The 26187-nt window shown below is 38.7% G+C and overlaps 1 protein-coding gene across 1 annotated transcript; it reads left to right on the forward strand.

Annotated features, from left to right (window-relative positions):
- Nucleotides 1–5526: 5526 nt before the first annotated feature.
- LOC147567827 (uncharacterized) lies at nt 5527–13438 on the forward strand. Its single transcript, XM_086670075.1, has 2 exons — nt 5527–11585; nt 12000–13438. The coding sequence occupies exon 1, from the start codon at nt 8029–8031 to the stop codon at nt 10891–10893; it is 2865 nt and encodes a 954-aa protein (XP_086526201.1). The 5' UTR covers nt 5527–8028; the 3' UTR covers nt 10894–11585; nt 12000–13438.
- Nucleotides 13439–26187: the final 12749 nt, after the last annotated feature.

Below are 26187 nucleotides of genomic sequence, written 5' to 3' on the forward strand. Positions count from 1 at the left end.
ACCAATAGAATTTGTCTTCATATATTTTCAAAATAACAAAATATTTCTTTCCAGAAATTATCGTGCTTAGAGATTAGCATTATAGACACAAAAATGGGCGATCTCTAGTTCACCACATAGGGATGAGAATTTCAATTGAGACTTGACACATAGGAGTAATGAAGTTTTCTGGGGTTTGCATTAAAGATGCTCTTAGTGTCGTACGCTCTGTGCCGATGTAGAGAAGCATAAGTTCATAATTCATGGGCAAAAATAAAATGTATTTTTCATTCCATGCCTAGCAGTTAAAGTGACTGTTGCCAATTTAGTGGCGGGTATTTTAGCAAGGTAGGTAGTTAGGCAACATCTTTTTAATCGAACTCTCACTCCCTCGCTTTCCGCCTGTATAAGATGAAGCAAACACAAATACAAAGAGCTTTATGGTTATATCGCTACTAAAAGAGAAAAAAAATTTTGACGTTTCCTCGAAGCAATATAGGATCTGCAATTCCATGACAAGAAATGAAACTTCCTACTTTAAGATGGGAAATTCCCCGCCCAAGAAAAATCCCCTTACGGTGAGATTAGAGTAAGAGGCTTTCCTCTTCGTTTGAGAAGTGGTTTTGAGGATTTCTTATGTTATTTTCATCGAGAAAGGTCCTCAATAGAGTAGATAAAAAAATAAAGGAGAAAATAAAGAAAAGGAAAGTAAAATAGGCACGAACGGGAATAAACATGATTTGCAGTAAGCATGTTAAAAAAACTTGTTAGAAAACTTGAGAGCCAAAATGGCGTATTGATAGAATATGAGAGGCAAAAAAAAAAAAGATTAACTCCAACTGAAATGACGCTTTAGAACATCTCCAATGCAATACTCAGTCTTAGAATAATTGTCCTCTTCCCGGAGAAAGCCTTTTTGATAATTTCTCTTCTCATAATAAAATTTGAAGAAGAAAATTGAAGCCCTAAAGAAGAAATTGAAAGTTTCCAAACTATTTTTCTCAAATTTTGACGGACTGCCTAATGCTCTAGCTCAGCCCGAGGTTTAACAGTCCTAGGATGAGCCGACACTACTTCAATTAGTTGTGGGAAAAGACCCAGAAGACCTCTGCCCAACCCGTTCGTCTGAGACAAAAAAAGGCCCATGGGCACCCAAAGGTCAAAGCAGTTAATACCTCCTGGCCCGAAGGAGTTGGCGGGCCGGTCTCGGTCAAATTCTACGTCGACAGACCCCCCGCCGACCTACCGTTTTAAATGGACCGTCCGGGTAGCCGACCCATACGACCGGCAGTTTAGTCCGGTGAGACAAACCAAATGACCCACCCACATTTTCAGAGGATATAGACTGTTGGATTTCCTAAATATAGGATATCCGTTGGATCTGAAACCTAACTTTGTAAATACCCCCAACTCTAACTCTTCCAAACTCTTTTCACCCTAATTCATAAACGGCTCAAAGTCTCTAACCTAACTCTTTATTTTTATCTCAGAATCTCTCTCCATCTTTACTCTAAGCCTATCGCTTATCGGCTATCACAATATTCTGATCATACTTCGAAGTTCGGAGGTTTGTGTTGTTGGGTTGTGGTGTCACCTAGTGTTCTAAGCGGAATCTCAGACATCTCATGTCTAACACTAGAATGGTCCCAAGATCATCATGTATAAGCTAATATTTAACTAAGAGGTATAAGATTACCTTAATCGCTAATTTTCTCTCGAACCCTTCCAATCGAATGCGAAGACCAAGAGCTCTACGTGTTTGTTCTCTACTCAAGACACCCGAATGATCTATTAATCTCCCACTTTGTAGCTAGCTAGAACTCCAATGGTGATTTGATAGGAAGATCACCTTCTTCTTTATTGACTAGTTAGATAGCTTGGGAATTAGCTCACTTTCTCTTCTCTACTTGATGTGGCAGAGTAAGAAAGCTTAATGAGAAATTCCACACCTTATTCAAGTCCTTAAGAGCATCTCCAAACGTGAAACCTCTATATTGGCATAATCTCTATATTTTTACTCCTTAAATAGAGTTTCACTCCAAATGCAAAACACTATTCAAGTCTCTATATTGACATCTTTGCTATTTTATTAGTTTTAAATCTATAACTTATTATTTTTTTATTTATTATAACTTCTAAAATTTGATAAATTAAATATAATTAATACAGATTATATATAAAAACATTATATTAAAAATCAAATACATAATATCAAAGATATTACAATGCGTACATTCAGTGGCGAAGACAGAAATTTTTTGTTGAGGGGACACGCATTGTAATATCAGAGATATTACAATGCGTACATTCAGTGGCGAAGACAGAAATTTTTTATTTATACTCACTAAAGCGTACGCTTTAGTGAGTATAAATAAAAAATTTGTGCACAGAAAAAAATTATACTAGAAAGGTTAGGGTTAAAAATGAAATGAGATGTTATATAGACACAAAAGAAATTACAAATCTACTTATTTATATTCAACTCATTCGTATATCTTTATCTTTCTCTCCTCGCCTTTTCTCCCTCTCTTACTCTTCCCTTTAATTTGGCTATCTCTATCTTTAATTTGATATCTACCTCCATTCATTTGTTTGGATCATTGTTCATATTTCTGGCAAAGGATTTCCTTCAAAATTGTTCATCGTGTACTCTTTTTTTGTTGCGCCCTAACAAAAACTTGGTCTAAAGAGTTGGACTTTAAGTAGGTCAAAGACAGATGTCGTTTTGGGTTTGTAAAATGGTGGTCATTATGTAACTTCCAAGTGAGATGAAAGGTTGGTTAGGAAGAAGTAACAAGAGGGCTTGTGTTTAGTTGTGTAGGTATATGGACTTATGTAATTTGTTATATGGGCAGAAGATCTCATTTGGCACATAAGAGGAGGCCTAAGTTTCTCATTTGGGTGTGTGGGGGCTTGCGTCTGGCACGTGTCTGGATGTGTCTAAGGCATCTTAGACTCCTAGTTAGAGATGACCAACGACACGACCTTGTTCAAGACGCGTCTGGGACATAAGAACGCATCCTGCCTAGGTCTAGGAGGCGTCTGGACCGAGGGATTCCACACGTTTGGAACGTGTTGTCCCTGGTCCGGGCTAAGTCCGACCCATGCCGAGACTAGTCTTGGGCTTACCTGAGATTTAGTCAATGGGCTTTGACCAAGATGTTGAATCGGGTATTTTGAGTTTGACTCGGGCCTTAATGCCCTTGACCTGAGTGGGAGTTTTTTGGTCTTTTTCCCGATTCTTTTCCCGGTTCCACACAAATTTTTCGAAATTTCATCTGGGCCATCCGAGGGTCCAAAAGGAGATTTTCCTAAAATTGATTTTAGAAATCACTAAGGGTAAAACCAAAACTCGCCATTAGTCCAAATTTTACGAAAGTATATTTAGGGCCCGTTTGGCATATAGATGTCGATAGTTTCTCCGGCAGAGCTATTTTGACTATAGCGAACCTAGATTCGATTTAAAATCGAATAACATACATACTTTAGATTAATATGAACATCATATTATTGTATGTATAAACGTGAATGTGGATAGTAGTATGGCAATAGAAGTGTCCATTGAAGAACCGAAGGATGAGATCGTGGTTCGAGTGGGAGAAATCAATGGAGGTTCGAGGATAGAGATCCATGCGGCTAAGGCGAAACAAGAAGCTACCTATGAAGATTAGATCTTTAGGATAGGTGTCATACTAGGATCAATTCAGCTTGATTTATTTCTCGCGCGCATTTACTAATTTACGTTTTACATCGTGGATAATTACGTCAGAGGTCACAGTAATGCATCCAAGATAAAACGTAAAAGTCTCCAAAAAAAATTTTGAGTAAAGCCTACCCAGAATAAGACATCTGCTGAGCCCTTGTTCATCGATGGTGGTTGATGAGACATGGAAATGTCCCATCTGAGTCTCTTAATTTAGACGAGTTAGTCTCTCTAGAGCAGTTACTCTCACGAATTACTCTCTTTTATGTTCAGGTACCTTTTTACAGAGTTACGCGTGCAAAACGAATAAAGTCGGAAAGAATACAGACTAGGGGCATTTTAGTCATTTTTTGATTCTGACTTCTTGGTCAAGATTAGTGTTCGGATGGAAAGTAGAGTCCAAGACGAGCCCGTAGGCGAAAACGGAAGTCAAATCGGAGTCCGGATCAATAAATTAGAGAAGGTCAAAGTTCGGGTCAAACTTGGTGGACTAAATGACAAGACGGACACATGGCATGCATCCAGGAAACAATCGCACGAACCAGAAGAGATGCGGGCTACATTCGGGTACGGAAGGACGACATTCGGGATTTTCTGTGAAACATGATACGGTACTCGGCGCATCCAAGCTTCTGTAGTCCCTTGCATATCCGACGAAGGTTGCGGTTTCCGTGAAGATCGGTTGGTGCTCTATGGACTTCTCGGTAGCCCGCGAACCACTGGATCATTTTGATCCCTCCTCGTCAGTACCTGAAATTTGAAGCTGCTATTATCTTCTTCGTTCTTTCTTGCCAAATCAAAGATACTCTTGAGAAGAGATAAGACCCGAGAGAGAAGGATTGAAGAATAAGGTTGGTTAAGATTGTAGAGAGAGAGAGAGAGAAAGTTCGTGGTTAAAACAGAAAGTCGAATTAGAGAGGTAAACCGAGAGAGAATAATGTGAAGATCTTAGAAAAAAATCAAAACCGAATGGAGGAAGAGATAAGACCGAGAGAGATTTGGGAGATTGATTCGAATCAAAGAGAGAGAAAGTTAGAGAAAGAGAGACTCGGTTGGTGATTATAAAAGAAAGGAAACCGAGCACAAAGGGATTATCACGGTTTTGGGACGGATTTTAGAGAGAGAGACAGAACCGAAGCTTACATTTTCGATTTTCTTGATTTTTGATTTTCCTTTTGTTTCCTCTGCTTCTTAGTGAGAGAGAGAGAGAGAGATTACAGAGGAAGAGAGAGAATTAGAGAGAGACAGAGAGATTAATAAGAGAGTTATTGTAGAGAGAGAGAGAACCAGAAACTCGGTTTTAAGAAATTAATTTGATTTTTCTTGATTTTTGATTTCTCTTGTTATTTTCTACTTCTTAGTGAGAGAGAGGGAGATTACAGAGAAAGAGAGAGAGATTACAGAAAGAGTGAGAAAGAAACAAAAAGTTTAGAGAGAGAAAGAAAGTTAAGGAAGGTGAGAAAATAATTTTCTCAGAGAGGAAAATATTTTCGGGAAGACGAGAAAATCGTTTTCCCTAGGGGTGCGTTTGGCAGAATTCTCTGAAAATCAGAAGGAAATCACTTCCTTAGGCTCTGTTTGGTGGGAAAATCACAGAAAAGTTAAGTTTCTTTCTTCTTTTTCTTATACTAATTCAAATATTTATCGTTTCTAGCATGAGTAGCTAAATCTTTTCTATCTAGGGTTTTAGATGAAGTCATAATAATTATTTTCTCGATAAATTTATTAAAGTTTTTACTATTTTACGATAAAATCTTCCGGGTTTTTAGACCGTTCATAGACTAAAACCTGAGTTATATAAAGAACTCTCTTATTAGATCAAAATTAAATTCTCGTTAGAATTGTTAGGAAGACGGATTCGAAAACCCTAGGTTCCCTTTTTCTGAATACCGACTTATTTCTTTATTTATTTTTGAGTTTTATATTTTATTTTTATTTTACCTCCATCAAACCATTTTTAAATCTCAATAGTTTTAAGGTTAGAATTTAGTTTGACTTAGTCTCTGAGGAACGAACCGGTCTTACCGGAACTATTACTTGACGCCCGTATACTTACGGGTGGAGACCTTTTAGGGCAACCTATAAGGCCCATCAAGTTTTTGGCGCCGCTGCCAGGGACTTAGTTTAAATTTAATCTAATTTTATTTCTATTTTTGGTAAGTTTATATTTTTGGACACTTTTACTTGCTTTTCCGTTTTTGGTGTAGAAAAAAAAAACACTAAGGAGCAAAGGAGAAGGCGCAACAAGGAGAGGAGCTCAAGAAGAAGAATTTACATTTTTTGTTATTTTATTTTATTTTTTTTTGGTGAGAGAGAGACTTTCTTTTTATTTTTGGTTTTAAAGTTTTGACCCTAAATTGGAGGGCTTAATTAAATTTTAACCGAAAACCAAAACGAAGCCTCGGGTTGGAACACTCGCGGGTCATCTACAAAGGTCATCGCCCGTCTTGAACGGGAGGTAAATTTCTTGAACACCCACGAATCTCCTGTCAGTGGGTATTGGTGTGAATTTGTGTGCTTAATTGCTGTGACCGAACTGTTTAGTGTAATCATTCTAGTAAGGGCACTAATCCCAGTTACAAGATAGGAGACGGATTTCATCACCGTTCTCTTGCCCACATAGGTAACAACATTCACGATCCTAAACCTCACCTAAAAAGCTAAAATCTAATTTAGACATTAGCCCCTAAGATCTCGAGCTCATAGGATCTTTGAAACGATTCAGGGACTTAATATTTATTTGGGCATTCCTAAAGGGAAAGTTCATTCAACTCTTTATAAGGTCGCCTCGAGAAGAGGAAACGTTACCAGGTTGGACGGCTATCAAAACGTTTATCGTTGGTCGTCTCCAGGAGTTGTTTGATCGTAGTACTTGGACGGAGTAACCCTCATAAACATTATAGTTCAAGCTTCGTTACGAAGTAGGAGCTGTCTAGATTTGTAGGGTGAATCTGACAAACCTGTCTATTGTCTAGATTTTGTTTAGGTTGCTTGGTGGAGTCAGACTGATTGTGTTTGCTTTCTTATAGGTTCCTCGTAGTGATTCTTTGGTTCGAATATCCTTGGTCGTTGGGCTCTAGTTTATGCCCAATAGATATCGTGATAAGAGAGGTCGTTTCATCAGTAGAGAAGCACATTTAAGTAATCTTTTAGCAAATCTCTCTTTGAGTGACACTATGGGTGAAAATCTAAACCAAGCCAGGGGATGGAAATCAGCCTATGACACTCAGGGATTACATGAATCCCACTAGAACGTGTCAACCGTCATGCATACAGTTACCCCAATGCACGACTCAATTCGAGTTGAAACCGAGCACTATTCAAATGCTCCCTGTTTTTCGTGGGGTTGAGAACGAGAATCCCTACTACCATGTTAGGGATTTCGAAGAAATCTGTGGGACTATGAATTTCCCCAATATGCCTGACGAAATATTGAGACTTAGGTTGTTCCCTTTCTCACTGAAGGAGAAAGCAAAATCTTGGTCGTATGCCTTACAACCTCATTCCATTACTACATGGGAAGAATTGAGCAGTGCATTCCTTCTGAAATTCTTCCCGAAACACAAAACTACCTCTTTAAGGCAAAGTCTTAACAATTTTGTGCAGCAAGAAGGATAATCTCTCTATAAATATCTTGAGAGATTTAAAGAAATCTTACTACAGTGTCCACACCATGGTTTTGAAAAAATCAGATTAGTCCAGATTCTCTATGACGGACTAGATTACCCAACTACATCCATGGTAGAATCATTCTGTAGTGGCGGGTTCATCAGTAAAACCGCCGATGAGTGTATGGCATTTCTAGAAGAGTTGGCTGAGAAATCCCAGCAATGGGAAACTTCTAGAGGACCTCCTACTAGGGCTAATCCTACTCCGAATAAAGCTGGCATCTATAGAGTTGATGAGTCAGATCTTAAACTCGCCGCCATGACGAGAAGGATAGAAGCCCTAGAACTTGGTCAGCCTAAAGCATTCAGGGAGGATCCCACTCAAGCCATGAGTGTTGGAAATGAATCCATCTCTTATCCGTGCTCGGTCTGTAGAGACCCATCTCATACTGGAAATAAGTGTACCCTATTCTTTGTTCCTGATGAAAAAGAGCATGCTAATGCTCTTTATCTAAACTCTAGGCAAGATAACCGTTAGAAATATGATCCTTATTCGAACACTTATAATCCGGGTTGGAGAAATCACCCCAATCTTTCTTGGTCAAAGGGTCAGGGTCAAGGTCAGATTAGTAGTTCAATGAACCCTCCTGGGTTTAATGCTCCTAGGAATTCTTATGCTCAAAACCAGGGTCAATCTAGTACCCAATATCCTTCTCAGAACAAGGTTTAGAGGAAACCATGAAGCAGCTAGCTAAGGCCCAAATGGAGTTTGCACAACAGACCAACCAGACTATATCTAGTCTAAGAACCGAGGTAGGTCAACTTACAGAAGCCCTTAGGCAGAGAGAACAGGGTATATTTCCTAGTCAACCAGAGCCAAATCCGAAGGGTAAAATGTCTATGGACCAGGCCAATGCAGTAACCACCCTTAGAATTGGTAGGGCAATTGACAATAAGGTAGGAGTTCCCGAAGATAGTGAACCAAACTCTGAGCCACCAACCTTACCAACTAGTACCCCTAGTAAAGAGCCTATGAAGGCTCCTGAGTCTGAAAACCTACCCATTGTGCCTGAGCCATATGTTCCTAGAGCCCCTTATCCTCAGCGTCTGATAGAACCTAAGAAGAAGTCTCAGTTTGAGGAGATAATGGAAATATTCAAACAGGTTAGTATTAACATTCCATTATTAGATGCTATTAAACAGATCCCATCTTACGCTAAGTTCCTTAAAGACATATGTACTAGAAAGCGTAAGATGAACGTGCATAAGAAAGTCTTCTTGACTAATCAAGTGAGTTCTATTATCCAACAAACCCTTTCATCTAAGTACAAAGACCCAGGAAGTCCTACATTACCATGCACCATAGGAGAACATGAGATCGAACGAGCATTATTAGATCTAGGTGCTAGTGTTAACCTTCTTCCTTACTCGGTGTACTTACAGTTAGGTTTAGGAGAAATAAAACCCACTCCTGTAGTTCTCCAGTTGGCGGATCGGTTTATTAGACGACCACGTGGAATAGTGGAAGATGTTTTGATAAAAGTTGGTGAATTCATCTTTCCTGTAGATTTCATCATCTTGGATACCGACCCAGTTCGTGATACCCATAGTCAAATTCCCGTCATTTTAGGACGACCATTCTTAGCTACATCTGATGTTGTCATATATTGTAGGAGTGGACTCTTAAAATTGTCTTTTGGAAACATGACTGTAGAGATGAACATCTATAAAGCTGGACTTTTTCCAGATGATGTTGAGGATTTTACCGAGTTGAATCTGATAGATATGTTCGTTCAGGATTCTTTACCTGAAACTTTATCCGAGGATCCCTTAGAAACACTGTTGGCTCATTTTGGCTTAGAATTTGATGAGGAGGGAAGTATCAATGAGGTAAATGCTTTGCTGGATTCTACCCCATTACTGGATACTGATAAGTGGAAAGCGAAAGTTGAATCCCTCATTTTGTCAAAGCCAATTGACTCGCCAACTTTAGAGACAAATCAACTATCATCTACCAATGAGTCCAGTGGTCCTTCTATCCCAGAGTTGTCTACATCCACAGACAAACCACCTTCCTTAGAATTGAAACCCTTGCCTGACAACTTAAAGTATTCGTTTCTAGGCCCATCTGAAACTCTACCTGTCATCATTGCTTCTGAGTTAGAAACAGAACAGAAGAGTAGACTGTTAGATGTCCTTAGAAACCACAAAGAGGCCTTAGGGTGGTCAATATCAGATTTAAAGGGTATAAGTCCTTCTGTTTGCATGCACCATATCTATCTAGAGGAAGATGCTAAACCGTTAAGGGAAATGCAACGTAGACTTAACCCTCACATGAAGGAGGTGGTTAGAGCTGAAGTCCTGAAATTATTAGGTGCGGGTATCATATACCCTATTTCAGATAGTACTTGGGTCAGTCCTGTTCAAACTGTACCCAAGAAATCAGGCTTTACTGTAGTCAAGAACGAAGCAAATGAGTTAATACCCACCAGGATGACCACTGGGTGGCGTGTTTGTGTTGACTACAGGAAATTGAACACAGTCACGAGGAAAGACCATTTTCCTCTTCCTTTCATTGATCAGATGCTAGAGAGACTAGCTGGGCATAGCTACTACTGTTTCTTAGATGGCTATTCTGGCTATAATCCTATAGCCCCAGAAGATCAAGAGAAAACCACTTTCACCTGTCCATTTGGAACTTATGCTTATCGTCGGATGCCTTTTGGGTTGTGTAATGCACCCGCCACTTTTCAAAGATGTATGATGAGCATATTTTCAGATATGGTAGAGAGGTTTCTCGAGGTCTTTATGGATGATTTTTCAGTCTTTGGCTCATCATTCGATCAATGTCTGCATCACCTCACACTCGTGTTGGTTCGATGCAAAGAGAAGAACTTAGTTCTCAATTGGGAGAAATGTCACTTTATGGTTCGCTCAGGAATAGTCTTAGGGCATGTCATTTCTGAAAAGGACATTGAAGTAGATAAAGCAAAAGTTGAGTTGATAAAAAGCCTCCCAGTCCCTAAAACGGTCAAAGATATTCGATCGTTCTTAGGACATGCTGGATTTTATCGGCGGTTTATCAAAGATTTCAGCAAGATATCTCGACCTCTTTGTAATCTTTTGGCAAAAGTGAACAAATTTGTCTTTGACGGTCCCTGCTTAGAAGCCTTTGAAAAACTTAAACTTATGCTTACTTCTGCCCCTATTGTTCAACCTCCCAACTGGAGTACTCCATTTGAGATCATGTGTGATGCATCTGATTATGCCATTGGAGTCGTGTTAGGTCAACGTGAGAATAAACTTCTTCACGTTATATACTATGCCAGTAAGACGTTGAATGATGCACAGCTAAACTACTCTACCACTGAAAAAGAGTTGTTAGCTGTAGTGTATGCCTTAGAGAAGTTCAGATCATATCTCGTTGGGTCTAAGGTCATTATATTCTCTTATCATGCTGCATTAAAATATCTCCTTTCTAAAAAGGATGCAAAACCTAGGCTGATTAGATGGATACTACTGCTACAAGAATTTGACATAGAAATTCGGGACAAAAAGGGTTCCGAAGGGTTCCGAAAATTTAGTAGCAGACCACTTGTCTAGACTTGTAGTCGAGTCTGTCAAAGACAAGTTACCCATGAGAGAGAGCTTTCTTGATGAGCAACTCTTTAGTGTCTCCCGATTACCTTGGTTTGCTGATATAATGAACTATCTTGCTACTGGTCAAATACCCAAACACTGGACCAAGCAAGATCGTGATAAATTTTTATCCGAGGTAAAACGGTTCTTCTGGGACGACCCATACTTATTCAAGTATTGTCCCGATCAGATCATTAGGAGATGTGTTCCTGATGAGGAACAATTGAAAATCATCTCCTTTTGTCATGATCATGCATGTGGAGGGCATTTTAGTAGTAAAAAGACGGCTGCCAAAATTCTGCAATGTGGTTTTTACTGGCCGTCTATATTTAAGGATACCCATGCATATTTTTTGGCATGTGAACGATGCCAAAAGTTGGGAAGCATTTCACGTAGGAATATGATGCCCCTTAATCCTATTTTGGTAGTTGAGGTCTTCGATGTATGGGGCATCGATTTCATGGGTCCCTTCCCAAATTCATTTGGAAATCTGTACATCCTAGTGGCAGTTGACTATGTGTCTAAGTAGATAGAGGCGGTTGCTTGCAAAACGAATGATCACAAAGTTGTGATCACTTTCTTGAAGGAAAACATACTTTCACGTTTTGGTACACCGCGGGAAATTATTAGTGACGGGGGCACACACTTTTGTAATAGTGATGTAGAAACGCAGCGGAATTAAAAGATACGAATAACTAAATAAGAACAATGAAAATAAAGATCAAATAACTCTAAATACTCAACTTTATTAAAACTTCAATGGGGTTTTTCTCTCAATCTGAGAATAATAGACAAACTAGATATCCTTTTATAGGATTCTGGACTTTCCTAGATAGACTTGAATTAGACTTCCTAAATAATTAAATACTACAACTGCCTAAATAACTGGACTCAAATCTGGACCTTTCCAATTATTGGAAATATTAAAATAGCATAATTCCTAAACCTAAACTAATTAATAATCATACTAAAATAAGGACTTTCTAAATCTACTCTCTCTGGCCGGTTGGTCCATGACCGGGTCCGGTCATGGAAATAGTCTCCACGCCGGGTGCCCCTGCATCAAATAGGCAGTTTGAGCTTTTAATGAATAAATATGGTATTACCCATAAGGTGTCTACCCCATATCATCCACAGACTAGTGGTCAAGTCGAGGTGTCAAATAGGGAGATTAAACGCATTCTGGAGAAAACGGTTAACACCAATAGGAAGGACTGGTCTTTACGACTAACCGATGCACTATGGGCCTACCGTACAACGTTTAAGACCCCTATTGGAATGTCTCCATATAGACTAGTGTATGGCAGAGCATGCCACTTACCCGTTGAGTTAGAGCATAGAACATATTGGGCTATCAAGCAATTGAATTTTTCGCTTGACAAGGCGGGTAGAGAGAGAAAGTTGCAACTCAGTGAGTTGGAGGAGTTGAGAAATGATGCATATGAGAGTGCTAGGTTATATAAACATAAGATGAAAATGTTGCATGATAAAATTATTTTTAGAAAAACATTTTCACCAGGTCAGAAAGTTTTATTATATAACACACGTTTGCATTTATTTCCTGGTAAACTCCGTTCTAGATGGTCAGGGCCTTTCACGGTCAAGTTTGTGTATCCTTATGGTGCGGTTGACATTGAAGACAGAAATGGTAGTGTGTCCAAAGTGAATGGACAACGGCTGAAACCATTTTTAGAGATGTTGACTGATACAGAGGACGTTCCTATCGAAGATCCTGTCTATAAAAACTGATCCGCTATGATCAGTTTCGTCTGGCTGAAGACGTTAAACTTAGCGCTTTCTGGGAGGCAACCCATGCATAGGACTTCTGAATCTGGTAACATCTTTCCCTAATCCTGTTATTTTGCATAGTCTTCAGAACATTGAGGACAATGTTCGGTTTAAGTTTGGGGATGGGGATTGAATTTTTAGTCCTTATTTCATTTCAAAAATTCAAAAGGGTTCAAAATTTTTAATTTTTGGATTGGAAACGTGAGTCTAGTTGTTTTTGCTTGTTAATAGTTATAGAGTCTAGTTGGTTGTACTATGCTTTTGCTAAAGGTTTTTCCATGAATTTCGAGTCTTGAAGTTGTCTGTGCACTAGCCATGTGAGTATTAGATAGGTGAAGAGTAGACTTTTCTAAGAGAACTTAATCGATCATTAGTGGAGACTTAACCCATGTGAGATTCTGAGCCTTTCTTTTTTGTTTTGAGTGATCTCTTCTGAGCTAACTCTGAGTAGAATGAAGAGCTACTCAACCTCGCAATATTCATTAGAACTTAGTTGATCTCTTGAGTTCAAATTTTACAACCACTAGGGATGTCATCAGGAATGCAAACCTTCTTTTGTAGTATGAGAAACTTGAAAACAGTGTCAACTATAGGAAGATAGGAACTTCATCATTTAGAATCATGGGAATAAGGCATGAAGCAAAGTGAATAGAATTTTACCCAAGGAAAGAATAATGTGAAGAAAGTATGTTATGTATTTTGAGTTTTATTACCAGAGTCAGTCGCAAAAAAAAAAAAAAAAAAAATGAAAGAAAGAAAAAAAATGAAAGAAAAAAGTGTTTGTATAGTTTTGTTCGAGTGTTTATCCCTTGAAGTAGTTCTTGAAGTTTTGAAGACGTTGAGTTCTCAGGTGTTCTAGTCACATCATCATTAGTGTCTATCGACCTTTAGGAAGCATTGTTAGATAGTAGATCAGGTGAGAAGAGTTGGTTAGCTTCCCCATTCCATATTAGTGGTTGTTTCCTTCTTTGAGATCAGTCGTCCACAGAATTTTAGTCCGTCTTTTTCATGTGTTGAGTTTTCCTTCATATTCATACCAACACATAGAGTGAACCATTCTTGAGTGACTTTGATTTTTGAGTGTATGACCGTGAGGCAGTAGTCGAGGCGAAATGTATTGAGAAAGTAATCGAGGTCTTGTCTTTTCAGAACCGAAATGATACTCATATTGGCTGGTCACGTGCACTTCGAGTCTTGATTACTAGTGAAATGATTTTTAGCGTTTGTATGGCTCGATTGATTTGGATTTCGTTTCTATTAACTTTCGAAAGTCTACCGGATAAATATTTTTAGTCCACAACATATTTAGACCCTTTTGCATTTTTGATTTTTGAATTTTGTGGGTATATTCACTGAAAACCCTCACGAGACAAAACTCGTCCTCTTGGGTAACCAAGAGGTTTAACGGCTTGTTGCACGTGGTAAGTGCAATCGTGTTTCCCTACGAAAGTGGTGAAATGGGATTAGTTTATTTATCTGTTTTGCTCGAGGACTAGCAAAATCTAAGTTTGGGGATGTTTGATGAGACATGGAAATGTCCCATCTGAGTCTCTTAATTTAGACGAGTTAGTCTCTCTAGAGCAGTTACTCTCACGAATTACTCTCTTTTATGTTCAGGTACCTTTTTACAGAGTTACGCGTGCAAAACGGATAAAGTCGGAAAGAATACAGACTAGGGGCATTTTGGTCATTTGTTGATTCTGACTTCTTGGTCAAGATTAGTGTTCAGATGGAAAGTAGAGTCCAAGACGAGCCCGTAGGCAAAAACGGAAGTCAAATCGGAGTCCGGATCAATAAAATAGAGAAGGTCAAAGTTCGGGTCAAACTTGGTGGACTAAATGACAAGACGGACACATGGCATGCATCCAGGAAACAATCGCACGAACCAGAAGAGATGCGGGCTACATTCGGGTACGGAAGGACGACATTCGGGGTTTTCTGTGAAACATGATACGGTACTCGGCGCATCCAAGCTTCTGTAGTCCCTTGCATATCCGACGAAGGTTGCGGTTTCCGTGAAGATCGGTTGGTGCTCTATGGACTTCTCGGTAACCCGCGAACCACTGGATAATTTTGATCCCTCCTCCTCAGTACGTGAAATTTGAAGCTGCTATTATCTTCTCCGTTCTTTCTTGCCAAATCAAAGATACTCTTGAGAAGAGATAAGACCCGAGAGAGAAGGATTGAAGAATAAGGTTGGTTAAGATTGTAGAGAGAGAGAGAGAAAGCTCGTGGTTAAAACAGAAAGTCGAATTAGAGAAGGAAACCGAGAGAGAATAATGTGAAGATCTTAGAAAAAAATCAAAACCGAATGGAGGAAGAGATAAGACCGAGAGAGATTTGGGAGATTGATTCGAATCAAAGAGAGAGAAAGTTAGAGAAAGAGAGACTCGGTTGGTGATTATAAAAGAAAGGAAACAGAGCACAAAGGGATTATCACGGTTTTGGGACGGATTTTAGAGAGAGAGACAGAACCGAAGCTTACATTTTCGATTTTCTTGATTTTTGATTTTCCTTTTGTTTCCTCTGCTTCTTAGTGAGAGAGAGAGAAAGAGAGATTACAGAGGAAGAGAGAGAATTAGAGAGAGACAGAGAGATTAATAAGTGAGTTATTGTAGAGAGAGAGAAACAGAAACTCGGTTTTAAGAAATTAATTTGATTTTTCTTGATTTTTGATTTCTCTTGTTATTTTCTACTTCTTAGTGAGAGAGAGGGAGATTACAGAGAAAGAGAGAGAGAGAGATTACAGAAAGAGTGAGAAAGAAACAGAAAGTTTAGAGAGAGAAAGAGTTAAGGATGGTGAGAAAATAATTTTCTCAGAGAGGAAAATATTTCCGGGAAGACGAGAAATCGTTTTCCCTAGGGGTGCGTTTGGCAGAATTCTCTGAAAATCAGAAGGAAATCACTTCCTTAGGCTCTGTTTGGTGGGAAATCGCAGAAAAGTTAAGTTTCTTTCTTCTTTTTCTTATACTAATTCAAATATTTGTCGTTTCTAGCATGAGTAGCTAAATCTTTTCTATATAGGGTTTTAGATGAAGTCATAATAATTATTTTTTTGATAAATTTATTAAAGTTTTTACTATTTTAACGATAAAATCTTCCGGGTTTTTAGACCGTTCATGGACTAAAACCTGAGTTATATAAAGAACTCTCTAATTAGATCAAAATTAAATTGTCGTTAGAATTGTTAGGAAGACGGATTCGAAAACCCTAGGTTCCCTTTTTCTGAATACCGACTTATTTCTTTATTTATTTTTGAATTTTATATTTTATTTTTGTTTTACCTCCATCAAACCATTTGTAAATCTCAATAGTTTTAAGGTTAGAATTTAGTTCGACTTAGTCTTTGAGGAACGAACCGGTCTTACCGGAACTATTACGTGACGCCCGTATACTTGCGGGTGGAGACCTTTTAGGGCAACCTATAAGGCCCATCAGTGGTCTGCCTCCACAGGGTGCCATCTTTTACCTCGACACTGTACGGGTAGATCTATGAAGAGGTTTACATGTCTAATTGGTTATTCTCAACAAGTCAGCAAAAGAGTTTTGGATTTCGAGGCAAAGGATGAATTGAACACATAAACGTGTTATTCATCAACCAAGAGTCATAAGAGTATGACTAATAAAGATACTCACTCAGGACGATGGGGTTAAGGGCAGTCCCCTAGTACGCTTAACCTTAAAGAAATGGGTCTTCGAATCGCATTATTCAACCGGAGGCGGTTTTCATTGAATAATGTGGCAAAAATTGTGTGTTTTGCAATGATAATAAGTTTTAGGATTTTTTTTTCTTTAATGTAGAGTATATGTGACTATTAGAAAATAGTTTTCCAACCTTCGTTCATTCCTTGAGAAGGAGTAAAACGAAACTTATTTCCTTGATTGGATTAGAATCCGAGAAACGCTCTCGAATTCGAAACAAAGAAAAGTCTGAGAATATCCATTCCTAATGTTCGATGCTACCCCAGTTTACCCAGTTTATGAAGACAACTGAAAAGAACATTGAGGAACGTTGAATCTAAGAAGCAAGTTCTTAAGATTCAGCAACCAAAGGAATATAAGAAGAGTTCATGATTCATAGGGACAAAGTGTCAGAGTTTTTAAAGCAACGTCTAGGTCATTAAAGGAACTATCCTAAGTACCTGGAAGACAAAAGAAACACAATTGCGAATTCTGGTTCTTGCATCTATATTAACAAAGTTAATCTAACAAGTTAGTAGACTTCCTTCATCAGGTGTTTAAGACCGGATGTGCGGCTCAGTGGGAACCCAAGGAAATTACATATTTGACTAAGAAGGAGAAAAAATCCAAGAGGGAGGAGAAGCAAATGTTTGTTAAGGATGCTGAAAGGGATCAAAAGTCTTCTTTTAGACATTGATCTAGCTTAGAACTTAATAAGTGTTATTATGTTCTTGTAGAAGCGTCTAATGTTTTAAATCAGTGCTAAATTAACGAAGTCAGTTCTAGGAGAACTGAAACGTTAACAATGATACTATAGGCTATAATCAAAGGATTTAAATTGATCAACTCTGTTTTGTCATTGCGTCAAATTGACATAAGACACATGAAGAAGATCTATTGGTATGGAATTCTAAGTCCAATGATTTAGAATCATACGACACATGTGAATTTTGTTCAAAAGGACTATTTGACAAAGTCACCTTTTCGAAAGGAAGATATGACTGATGAACTAATAGTCTTCGTACATACGGATATATACAAAACTATTAATACACTAACTAGAGTTAACCAGAATCTACTTGACGAAAATATAAGTCATTCGATTGGATCGAGATGGTGAATATTTAAGTCAGAAATTTGATGCCCATCAAAGAAGTTGAGAAATAGTTTCTCACCTTTCTCCAACAAACACATCATATGGGTGATGAGTTCAGTGGAGTGATCGAACATGTTAGACATGAGTCAATCAATGATAATCTTCCAAACACTTTATGGGATATATTCTCAACATGGTCGTTCTTCCTACCTAACCACATACCGTCGATAGCTGAAAAGACACCATAAGAGTATGGGTTTGGAATGAAAGCCATACTAGGGTCACATGCATTAAGCTTTCCTGAAGAGCTTAGACTGGTAAACTTGAGGGTGTAAGGAGTTACACAGGAAGGCTCAAATTTACAAACTCTTATTATCAGAAATAAGTTAATTATTTCGTCGTTAAATCGTGGTTTAGTATTTAACCGACAGTCCGAAAATAATGAAGCATTCCAAGTAGGATTATCAGATACGTGATTTGTTAAAGGAACCCCTACTAAGTGAACTTGGAATAGATTCATTATTAAAGTCCCTAGTCCAGGTCATTGCATGGACAACAATGACTTATGAAGACTAACATGGGAGATTGACTGATAATGCAGTTTCATGGGCTTATATGAATTGGGAATTTGAGTCAATTACATGGGTGTATGATTGGGAACATACACTAGATAGCGCAACATGAGATTTCTTCAGTGAGTAATGAAATACGTCATGAACTCTCATAGACAAGATTGGAGAGGTTCCTTAAACATGAGTGCTCCACTCATCTTATGTAAGGAGTGTCAAACTTTGATACCGCCAAACGTTGTGCCGTAAAAAGAGGTTATAAAAGCGGATTACTGGGAATGACACGATAGACATGAAGTTAAGTGGGAGTACAAGACTGTATTATGTCCTTCTAACTAGGTTGGGATTAGTATCTCCGGGCCACTTAAGGAGAAGCAACTGCAAATGTGCGGCCGCACTCAAATGGATTAACAGTTAATCATTTGGTTTGACAGTTGTTCTCCAGATCAAGAAAGTCTGCAAGGTATGACGTATGAGATGAGATACGAAGTGACATGGGAATCGAGCATTACACTTGTTCTAAGTACAAGTGGGAGACTGAAGGATATATCGTTGCGGTCTAAAGGAGATGTCCTTCCGAAGGAGTGTCCTTCGACCAAGATGGAAATGCGATCAATTTGTCAGTTAGGATAACGATGACATTATCTGGAAGATCATCTAGTCCGGTCTAATTATGGGTCGTAATGCTTAGCTAGAAGCCGCTTACGATCTTCAGGTTACTTCGGTAATCCGCAGCTAACGTAGACCGGATCCTACAACGGTTTACACCAAAGAGTGGTGGCTTGATCAGAGAGAGTTGACTAGTGGGACATTTGCTTATAGATGGATATGATCCAGACTGATAGTGCCAAAAGATAGAAAGTATCGGGCTCGAAAGAGAAGCCCGAAAAAGTAGAAAACCTACTTTTGGGCCGACCAGATCAAGCCCAGTAATGGATTGATCTGAACTGGCCATAAAAGGGGAGTGGACCGGCCAGGCTAAGCCCATTAATGGGCTTAAGTGGTCGGCCACACCATTAGGGGAAACCCTGATGGAAATCCCAGGGTTCCCCATTCTGATGGGACTCTGGTGTTATCTTTTCTGAGACTCTTATTGAAACCTAATTTGAGTGAGACTCCTATTAGGGTTTCTCTATATAAAGGTAATTAGAGAACAGAAAAGGTGTGGATTTTTCTCAAGAGAAAACAGCTTCTCTCTCACAATATATAGCTAAGTGGAGAGAGGGGGTTATAGAGAAAAAGCTCTCAATCTATCTAATTATTTAAAAGAAGAATGGTTCTTCTTCTCAACCTCCAATGGAGTTCTAGCAGACAACAAGAAGGGAGATCAAGTTATTTACTCGGGTGTCTCAAGTAGAGAAGCGACAGCTGGAGCTCCATCTTAGGGATAAAGTTATTGGAATCTAGTTCGAGGGAAAGCGAATTCAGGTATTCTACTTTTAGTTTCTAGTTCATTATTAGTTCATGCATATGATCCTGGTTAGCTAGCGTTAAACATATGATGTTTGAGATACCGCTTACAACGTGTAGTGCCCCTACTAATATAAGGGGTACCTATAGCAGCAACCTTTTAATACCCCACATCATAAAAACCCTACACCCATTTTGTTCCCTCCTTTTCCTTTTCTTCTTTTACAACATTAGCAGCCTCATTTGTGCTAGAGAGAGAAAGATTTTGGGATTTTGTAGTGAGAGAAAGCTAAAGGGAGAAGAAGGGTTTGGAGCTTGGTGGTTTCTCTTTCTTGTTCTTGGTGTGGGGCTTGTTTGGCTTTGGATTAAGGTAGATTTCTATCTCTCTAGGGCTTGAATAGCCATTTTTATGGAAAACCTAGACAACTAGTTGACACTACAAACCCTAGATCTTGGTATTACTTGAACATAGATTAGGGTTCTTGACACAAATATAGATATATTAAAAATAGTAGATTTATATTTCTAAAAAATCAACTTTTAGGTTACTTGAAACCCATTTATGTGTTAGGTTTTAAAGGAAAATTTCCCTAATGACATACTTGATGAACCATACAATTTCTATCAACATTCTCATGCTACATTCATGTACTACAATGATAATTAGGGCTAAACCCCTTTATTTGCCATGATATTAACATATAACTCTTAAAATTAGATGCCTCTCACTATTGGGCAATATCTTTTATGTAGATACAGGAACATGTGTTAGAACTCAACATAATATGAGAATTGTAGGCTATTATTATACATCGATTCATTACTTGCTAAATGTTACAGATATGAAACTAGTATGTCGTAATATATTGGCGAATATGATTTTGATTTATGTATGTTGTGGTGTGATGCTATTATATGTGCGTGATGTGATGGAGTTGGTTGAGGGTTGTGGGAGTTTTGTGGTTGGTTCTGTAGGGTTTTGTGTATCCTATACACTAACTAGTGTTGTAAGCGGAATCTCAAACATCTCATGTTTAACACTAGACTGCCCAGGATCGTTATGCATAAACTAATCAATGAAATAGAGAGGGATAAATACCTTAACGCGTTTTTCCCTCGAACCATTCCAATCGCATGCAAAGATCGAGAGCTCCAACTGTAGCTCCTCTACTTGAGACACCGAGTGAATAGACTTGATCTCCCTTCCTTTCAGACTGCTAGGACTTACTAGAAGGTTGAGAAGAACTCTTCTTCTTGACTAGATTGATAGAATGGGAACTTTTTCTCTATATTCCTTTCTCTCCAATAGCTGTATATTCAGAGAGATAGAGAGCTGTATATTTTTCCTTACAGAAAAATCCACACCTTTTCTGTTCTCAACTGACCCAATATATAGACAAACCCTAATTAGAATCTCATTCAGATTAGGTTTTCTATTTCTGGGTCACAGAAAAGATAATTACCAAAATACCCTTTTTGGGGTATTTTGATAATCCCCTTAAGTGTGGTCGGCCAGGGCAGCCCACCATGGGCCTTATGTGGCCGGCCCACTTACTCTGGTCGGCCATCTCATGGCCGGCCCAAAGAGCCTTCCTTCTATCTTGTCCCGAATCTCCATTCGGACCCTTTCGGCCTTTCCAGTTGAATCCCATCCAACTTTAGCCAGTTCCCGTCTAGTCAATTCTCTCCGATCAAGCTACCACTCTTATGTGTAACCCGTTGTAGGATCCGGTCTATGTTAGCCGCGAATCAACTCCTTGATCCGACGATCGTAGTTGGCTTCTAGCAAAGCATTACGACCCCTAATTAGACCGGACTGGATGATCTTTACGTGTGGTCATCGTTATCCTAACTGACAAATTGATCGCATTGCCACCTTGGTCGAAGGACACTCCTTCGGAAGGACATCTCCTTCAGACCGAACGGATAAATCCTTCAGTCTCCCACTTGTACTTAGAACAAGTGCAATGCTCGATTCCCATGTCGCTTAGTATCTCATCTGATACGTCACACCGTTCAGACTTTCTTGATCCAGAGAACAACTGTCAATTCAAATGATTAACTCTTAATCCATTTGAGTGTGGCCACACATTTTCCAGTTGCTTCTCCTCAAGTGGCCCGGAGATACTTATTCCTAACTTAATAGGAGGACATCATCCAGTCTTGTACTCCCACTTAACTTCATGTCTATCCTGTCTCCCCCAGTACGCTGCCTTTATAACCTCCTTTTACGGCGCGGCGTTTGACAGTACCAAAGTTCGACATTCCTTACATAAGATGAGTGGAGCACTCATGTTTACGGAATCTCTCCAATCTTGCCTATGAGAGTCTGTGACGCCTTTTTCAACTCCTTGAAAAAACTCTCATCTTTGGGTTATCCAATGTAGATTCCCCAATCTACACCCATGTAATTGACTTAAATACCATATTCCTATAGCCCATGGAACTGCGCTATCAGTCAATTCCCATGCTAGTCTTCTTAAGTCATTGTTGTCCATGCAATGACCTGGACTAGGGACTCAATAATGAATCTATTCCATGTTCACTTAGTAGGGTTCCATTTACCAGATCACGTATCTGATAAACCTACCTGGAATTCCTCATTATTTTTGGACTGTCGATTAAATACTAAACCACGATTTAACGACGAAATAATTAAATTATTTCTGATAATAAGAGTTTGTAAATCTTGAGCCTACCCGTGTAACTCCTTACACCCCCAAGTTTACCAGTCTAAGCTTTTCAGGAAAGCTTAATGCCTATGACCTTAGTATTACCTCCATACTTAGTCAAAGGTGACAGTTTAGTTAATAGATCAAATCTATATGGATTTTGTTTGTTATCATCTAATGATAATCTTTAGTATCGCCATACTGAATTAAAACTTCCCAAGTTTTAACTACTTTCTTTTATTTGTAAAGTTTGCAACAAACTCTGCCTGGAACCCTTCCAGCTTACTGTTCTTCCAAGTCAAGATTGTCATCTTATTCTGGAAGTTTGCAACATATGACTTTTCAACCTTTTATTTTCATACCGAGATCTCACAAGTTCTTCTCAAGTACATTGTGTGATCCAGATTAGCTCATCTGGATTTGATTGGTGACGACCATAAATACTCCAAGTATTTTGCGACGTCGAGGCGAATGCTAATCATGTCCCACATGATCGATCTTATGCCTTTTGCATAACCATCTTTCTCATGCGTGCTTGCTCATCAGAATCCTTCAGATTCTAAATCTTGCTAAGCTGTGTGCCATGAGACTTGGGTAGAAATACTCTGTTTTTGAGTGTTTCACATTGGACTTTTCAAGACCTTTTGTTGAACAAGTCTTATCACCTTCTCGATCCATCTCCATAGATCTTTGGTGCCCAAAAAGCATTTCACCTTTATGTGGTCCTTTTATTGAGTCAGTTCTAAACTGTTTTCAACATCAGAATGTTGTTCTCAATCTCTAGTATGTCGTCTACATACCGGACTAAAGAAAACTGGGTCACTCCCACTAACCTTCTTGAACTTCTTAAATTCAAGATTTCTCTTCATTCCCAAAGAAAACAACTCTTGTATTCTTTGCTGAATCGAAGATTTCAACTCCTACTTGCTCGCTTTAATCCCTTGATGGATTTTGAAGCTTGCATTCTCACTAGCTTTAGAAGAGTTAATCTTCCTCCTGAATGAGTCATGTACACATTCCTTTGCTAGTAATAGATCATTATGGTCATGCTCTGGGAAACACCAATGTTTCCCTCCTTGTCTGTTTTTCACTTTGAAAAACCTATTTGATCTTAACAGGAACCCTTCCTTTAAGCAAAATAGACCAAGTTCCAAACTTGATTTCAGACATGGATACCATTCTGATCATATGGCTCCAAGCCATGTTTCGGAGCGATTCCGTCACAGCTAGCTCATTGTCTTCTTCAGCCGGATCCCCATCCTCTGAGACAGATGTATGAGCTTTCAAGGTCTATAAGGGGTTAGAGCAACTTTGAGACGCTCTCAACTCCTTGAGAGTTCTCCTGCGAATCACATTCGCTCTGCGCGGGAGGATCTCCTAGATCTACCATCTCTTCCTCTCTTTCTTTTTCTATCGGCTCAGAATAGTTAAGAATCGCGACTTCTAACATCGGTACAACGGTGTCAGTTTGTTGCTCAGATCGAATTTCTTCGATATCTAATATTTCTCCCACTTGTCTTCTTGAAATAACTCTTATTTCAAGGAAGACACCACCACGAGCAACAACCACCTTGTTCTCTGATTGCTTGTGGAAGAATCCCCAATATTTATTTATCCCATAAATAAATATTCTTTCTTGATATGCAAACTTGGTTCTCGGAAACCATTTACGTTTCATATCTATAGACCTTCAGAAAATACCACTTTTGGAACCCTTCCAAACCCATACTCTTATGGTGTCTTTTCAGCTTTTGACGGAATATGGTTAGCTAGGATGAACGACCGTTTTGAGAATATATCCCAGAAAGTGTTTGGAAGATTGGCTTTAACTCATCATTGATCGACTCATGTCTCATATGTTCGATTACTCCCACTAGACTCATCATCCATATGATGTGTTTGTGGAGCAAGGTGAGAAACTATTTCTCAACTTCTTTTGATGGTCATCAAATTTCTGATTCAAATATTCATCATCTCGATCCAATCGAATGACTTATATTTTCGTCAAGTGGATTCAGGTTGACTCAAGTTAGTGTACCAATAGTTTTACGTACATCTGTATGTACAAAAACTATTAGTTTACTAGCCCTTTCTCCCTTTCTAAAAGGTGACTTTGTCAAATAGCCATATTGAACAAAATTCACATGTGTCGTATGATTCAAAATCATTAGACTTAGAAATCCATACCATTGGATCTTATTCATGTGTTTTATGTCAATTTGACTAATGACAAAACATGAGTTGACCTCTCCGAATCCTTTGATTATAGCCTATCGTATCATTGTTAATGCTCTTGGTTCTCTAAGAACCTTTCGTTAATTTAGCACTATTTTAAAACATCTGATGTTTCTAGAAGAACATAATAACTCTTATTAAGTTCTACCTAGATTAGTGTCTAGAAGAAGACTTTGATCCCTTTCAGCATCCTTAGCAACTCTTGCTTCTGCTCCCTCTTGGATCCTCACTTCTTTTAGTCAAGTATGTTATTTCCACGAAGGAAATCTACAAAACTTGCTAGATTAACTTAGTCAACAAAGATACAAGAATCGGAATTCATAATTCCTTTTCTTTTCTCTTCCAGGTACTCAGGGTAGTTTCCTTGAATGGCCTAGCCAAACTTTTACGTCGACCCTTTAACCTTTTGAATCATAAGAACTCTTCTTATATTCTTTTGGTAACTGAATCTTAAGAACGTTTCTTAGATTCACTTTTCCTCAATGTTCTTATCAAGACGACTTTCTTAGAGGCACCATCCTCTCCATTCACGACTTCTAGTGGAACTCTTCCTTTAGTTGTCGAATGGTTGTGCACGCATCCATATCATTAATCCCTACGTTAGAGAAGAATTTTATGGATGTTCACAAAAGACTTTGGATAATCATATCCTCAGTCGTCCGAAGAAACAATGAACATTAGGAATGATATATTCTCGGACGTTTTCTTTATTTCGAATTCGAGAACGCTTCTCGGATTCCTTTCCAATCATGAAAATAATTTTTGTTTAATTCCTTCTAAAGGAATGAACGAAGGTTGGAAAACTATTTTCTAATCAGTCATATATTCTCTACTTTTAAAAGAAAATAAAACAAAATCCTAAAACTTATTATCATTGCAAAAACACTTTTTGCCATATTATTCAGTGAAAACCGTCCCCTTTTGAATAATATGATTCCAAGATCTCATTCCTGTGAAGTTAAGCGTACTTTGGCACTGCCCTTAACTTCACCCTCCTGGGTGAGTAACTCCTTACTGATCATATCTCATATGACTCTTGGTTGATGAATAACACTTATGTGTTCAATTCATCCTTTTGCCTCGAAATCCAAAACCCTTTTGCTGACTCGTTGAGAATAACCATTTAGGCATGTAGACCTCTTCATAGGTCTACCCGTATTGTCCCGAGGTAAAAGATGGCACCCTGCTTTGGCATGACTCACCATCGATGAACAAGGGCGCAACAGGTGTCTTAATCTGGGTAGGCATTACTCAAAATTCTTTTTGGGGACTCTTACGTTTTTGTTTGCATGCATTACTGTGAACTCTAACATAATCATACACCACACAAAACGTAAATAAGTAAATGCACGCGAGAAAATAAATCAAGCAGACATGATCCTAATATGGCCCCTAACCTAAAAGATCTAATCTTCTTAGGTTCTTTGCTTGTTTAGCCTCCGTTCGCCTGGATCTCCATCCTCGAACATCCATTGAATTCTCCCACTCGAACCACGATCTCATCCTTTGGCTCTTCAATGGACTCAATTGTACCCTTAACTCTAATTACAAGACTCAACGATTCGCAGATCGTATAAAACTTGAAATTAAATTAATTACATCGGGCACCCATCCGTGCTTAAAAACAAGATAGAACAAATCTATGGCCATACTAGAACCCGCATTCACATCCATACATACATAATAATATGACACTCATAAAACACCCAAGTATGTATGAGATTCGCTTTCTTAGGTCGAATCTAGGTTTGCTATGTTCTAGATAGCTTTTCGGGAGATACTACCGACATCTCTATGTCTCACGTGC

Source organism: Eschscholzia californica, unplaced genomic scaffold (genome assembly GCF_041429995.1).
Source record: "Eschscholzia californica isolate CP2 unplaced genomic scaffold, dmEscCali1.0.p SCAF_1, whole genome shotgun sequence".
Taxonomy (NCBI): Eukaryota; Viridiplantae; Streptophyta; class Magnoliopsida; order Ranunculales; family Papaveraceae; genus Eschscholzia; species Eschscholzia californica.

Bases quoted from the DNA above. Each gene is read 5' to 3' on its own strand.
- LOC147567827 (XM_086670075.1), top strand. From the start codon at position 8,029: ATGAAGCAGCTAGCTAAGGCCCAAATGGAGTTTGCACAACAGACCAAC.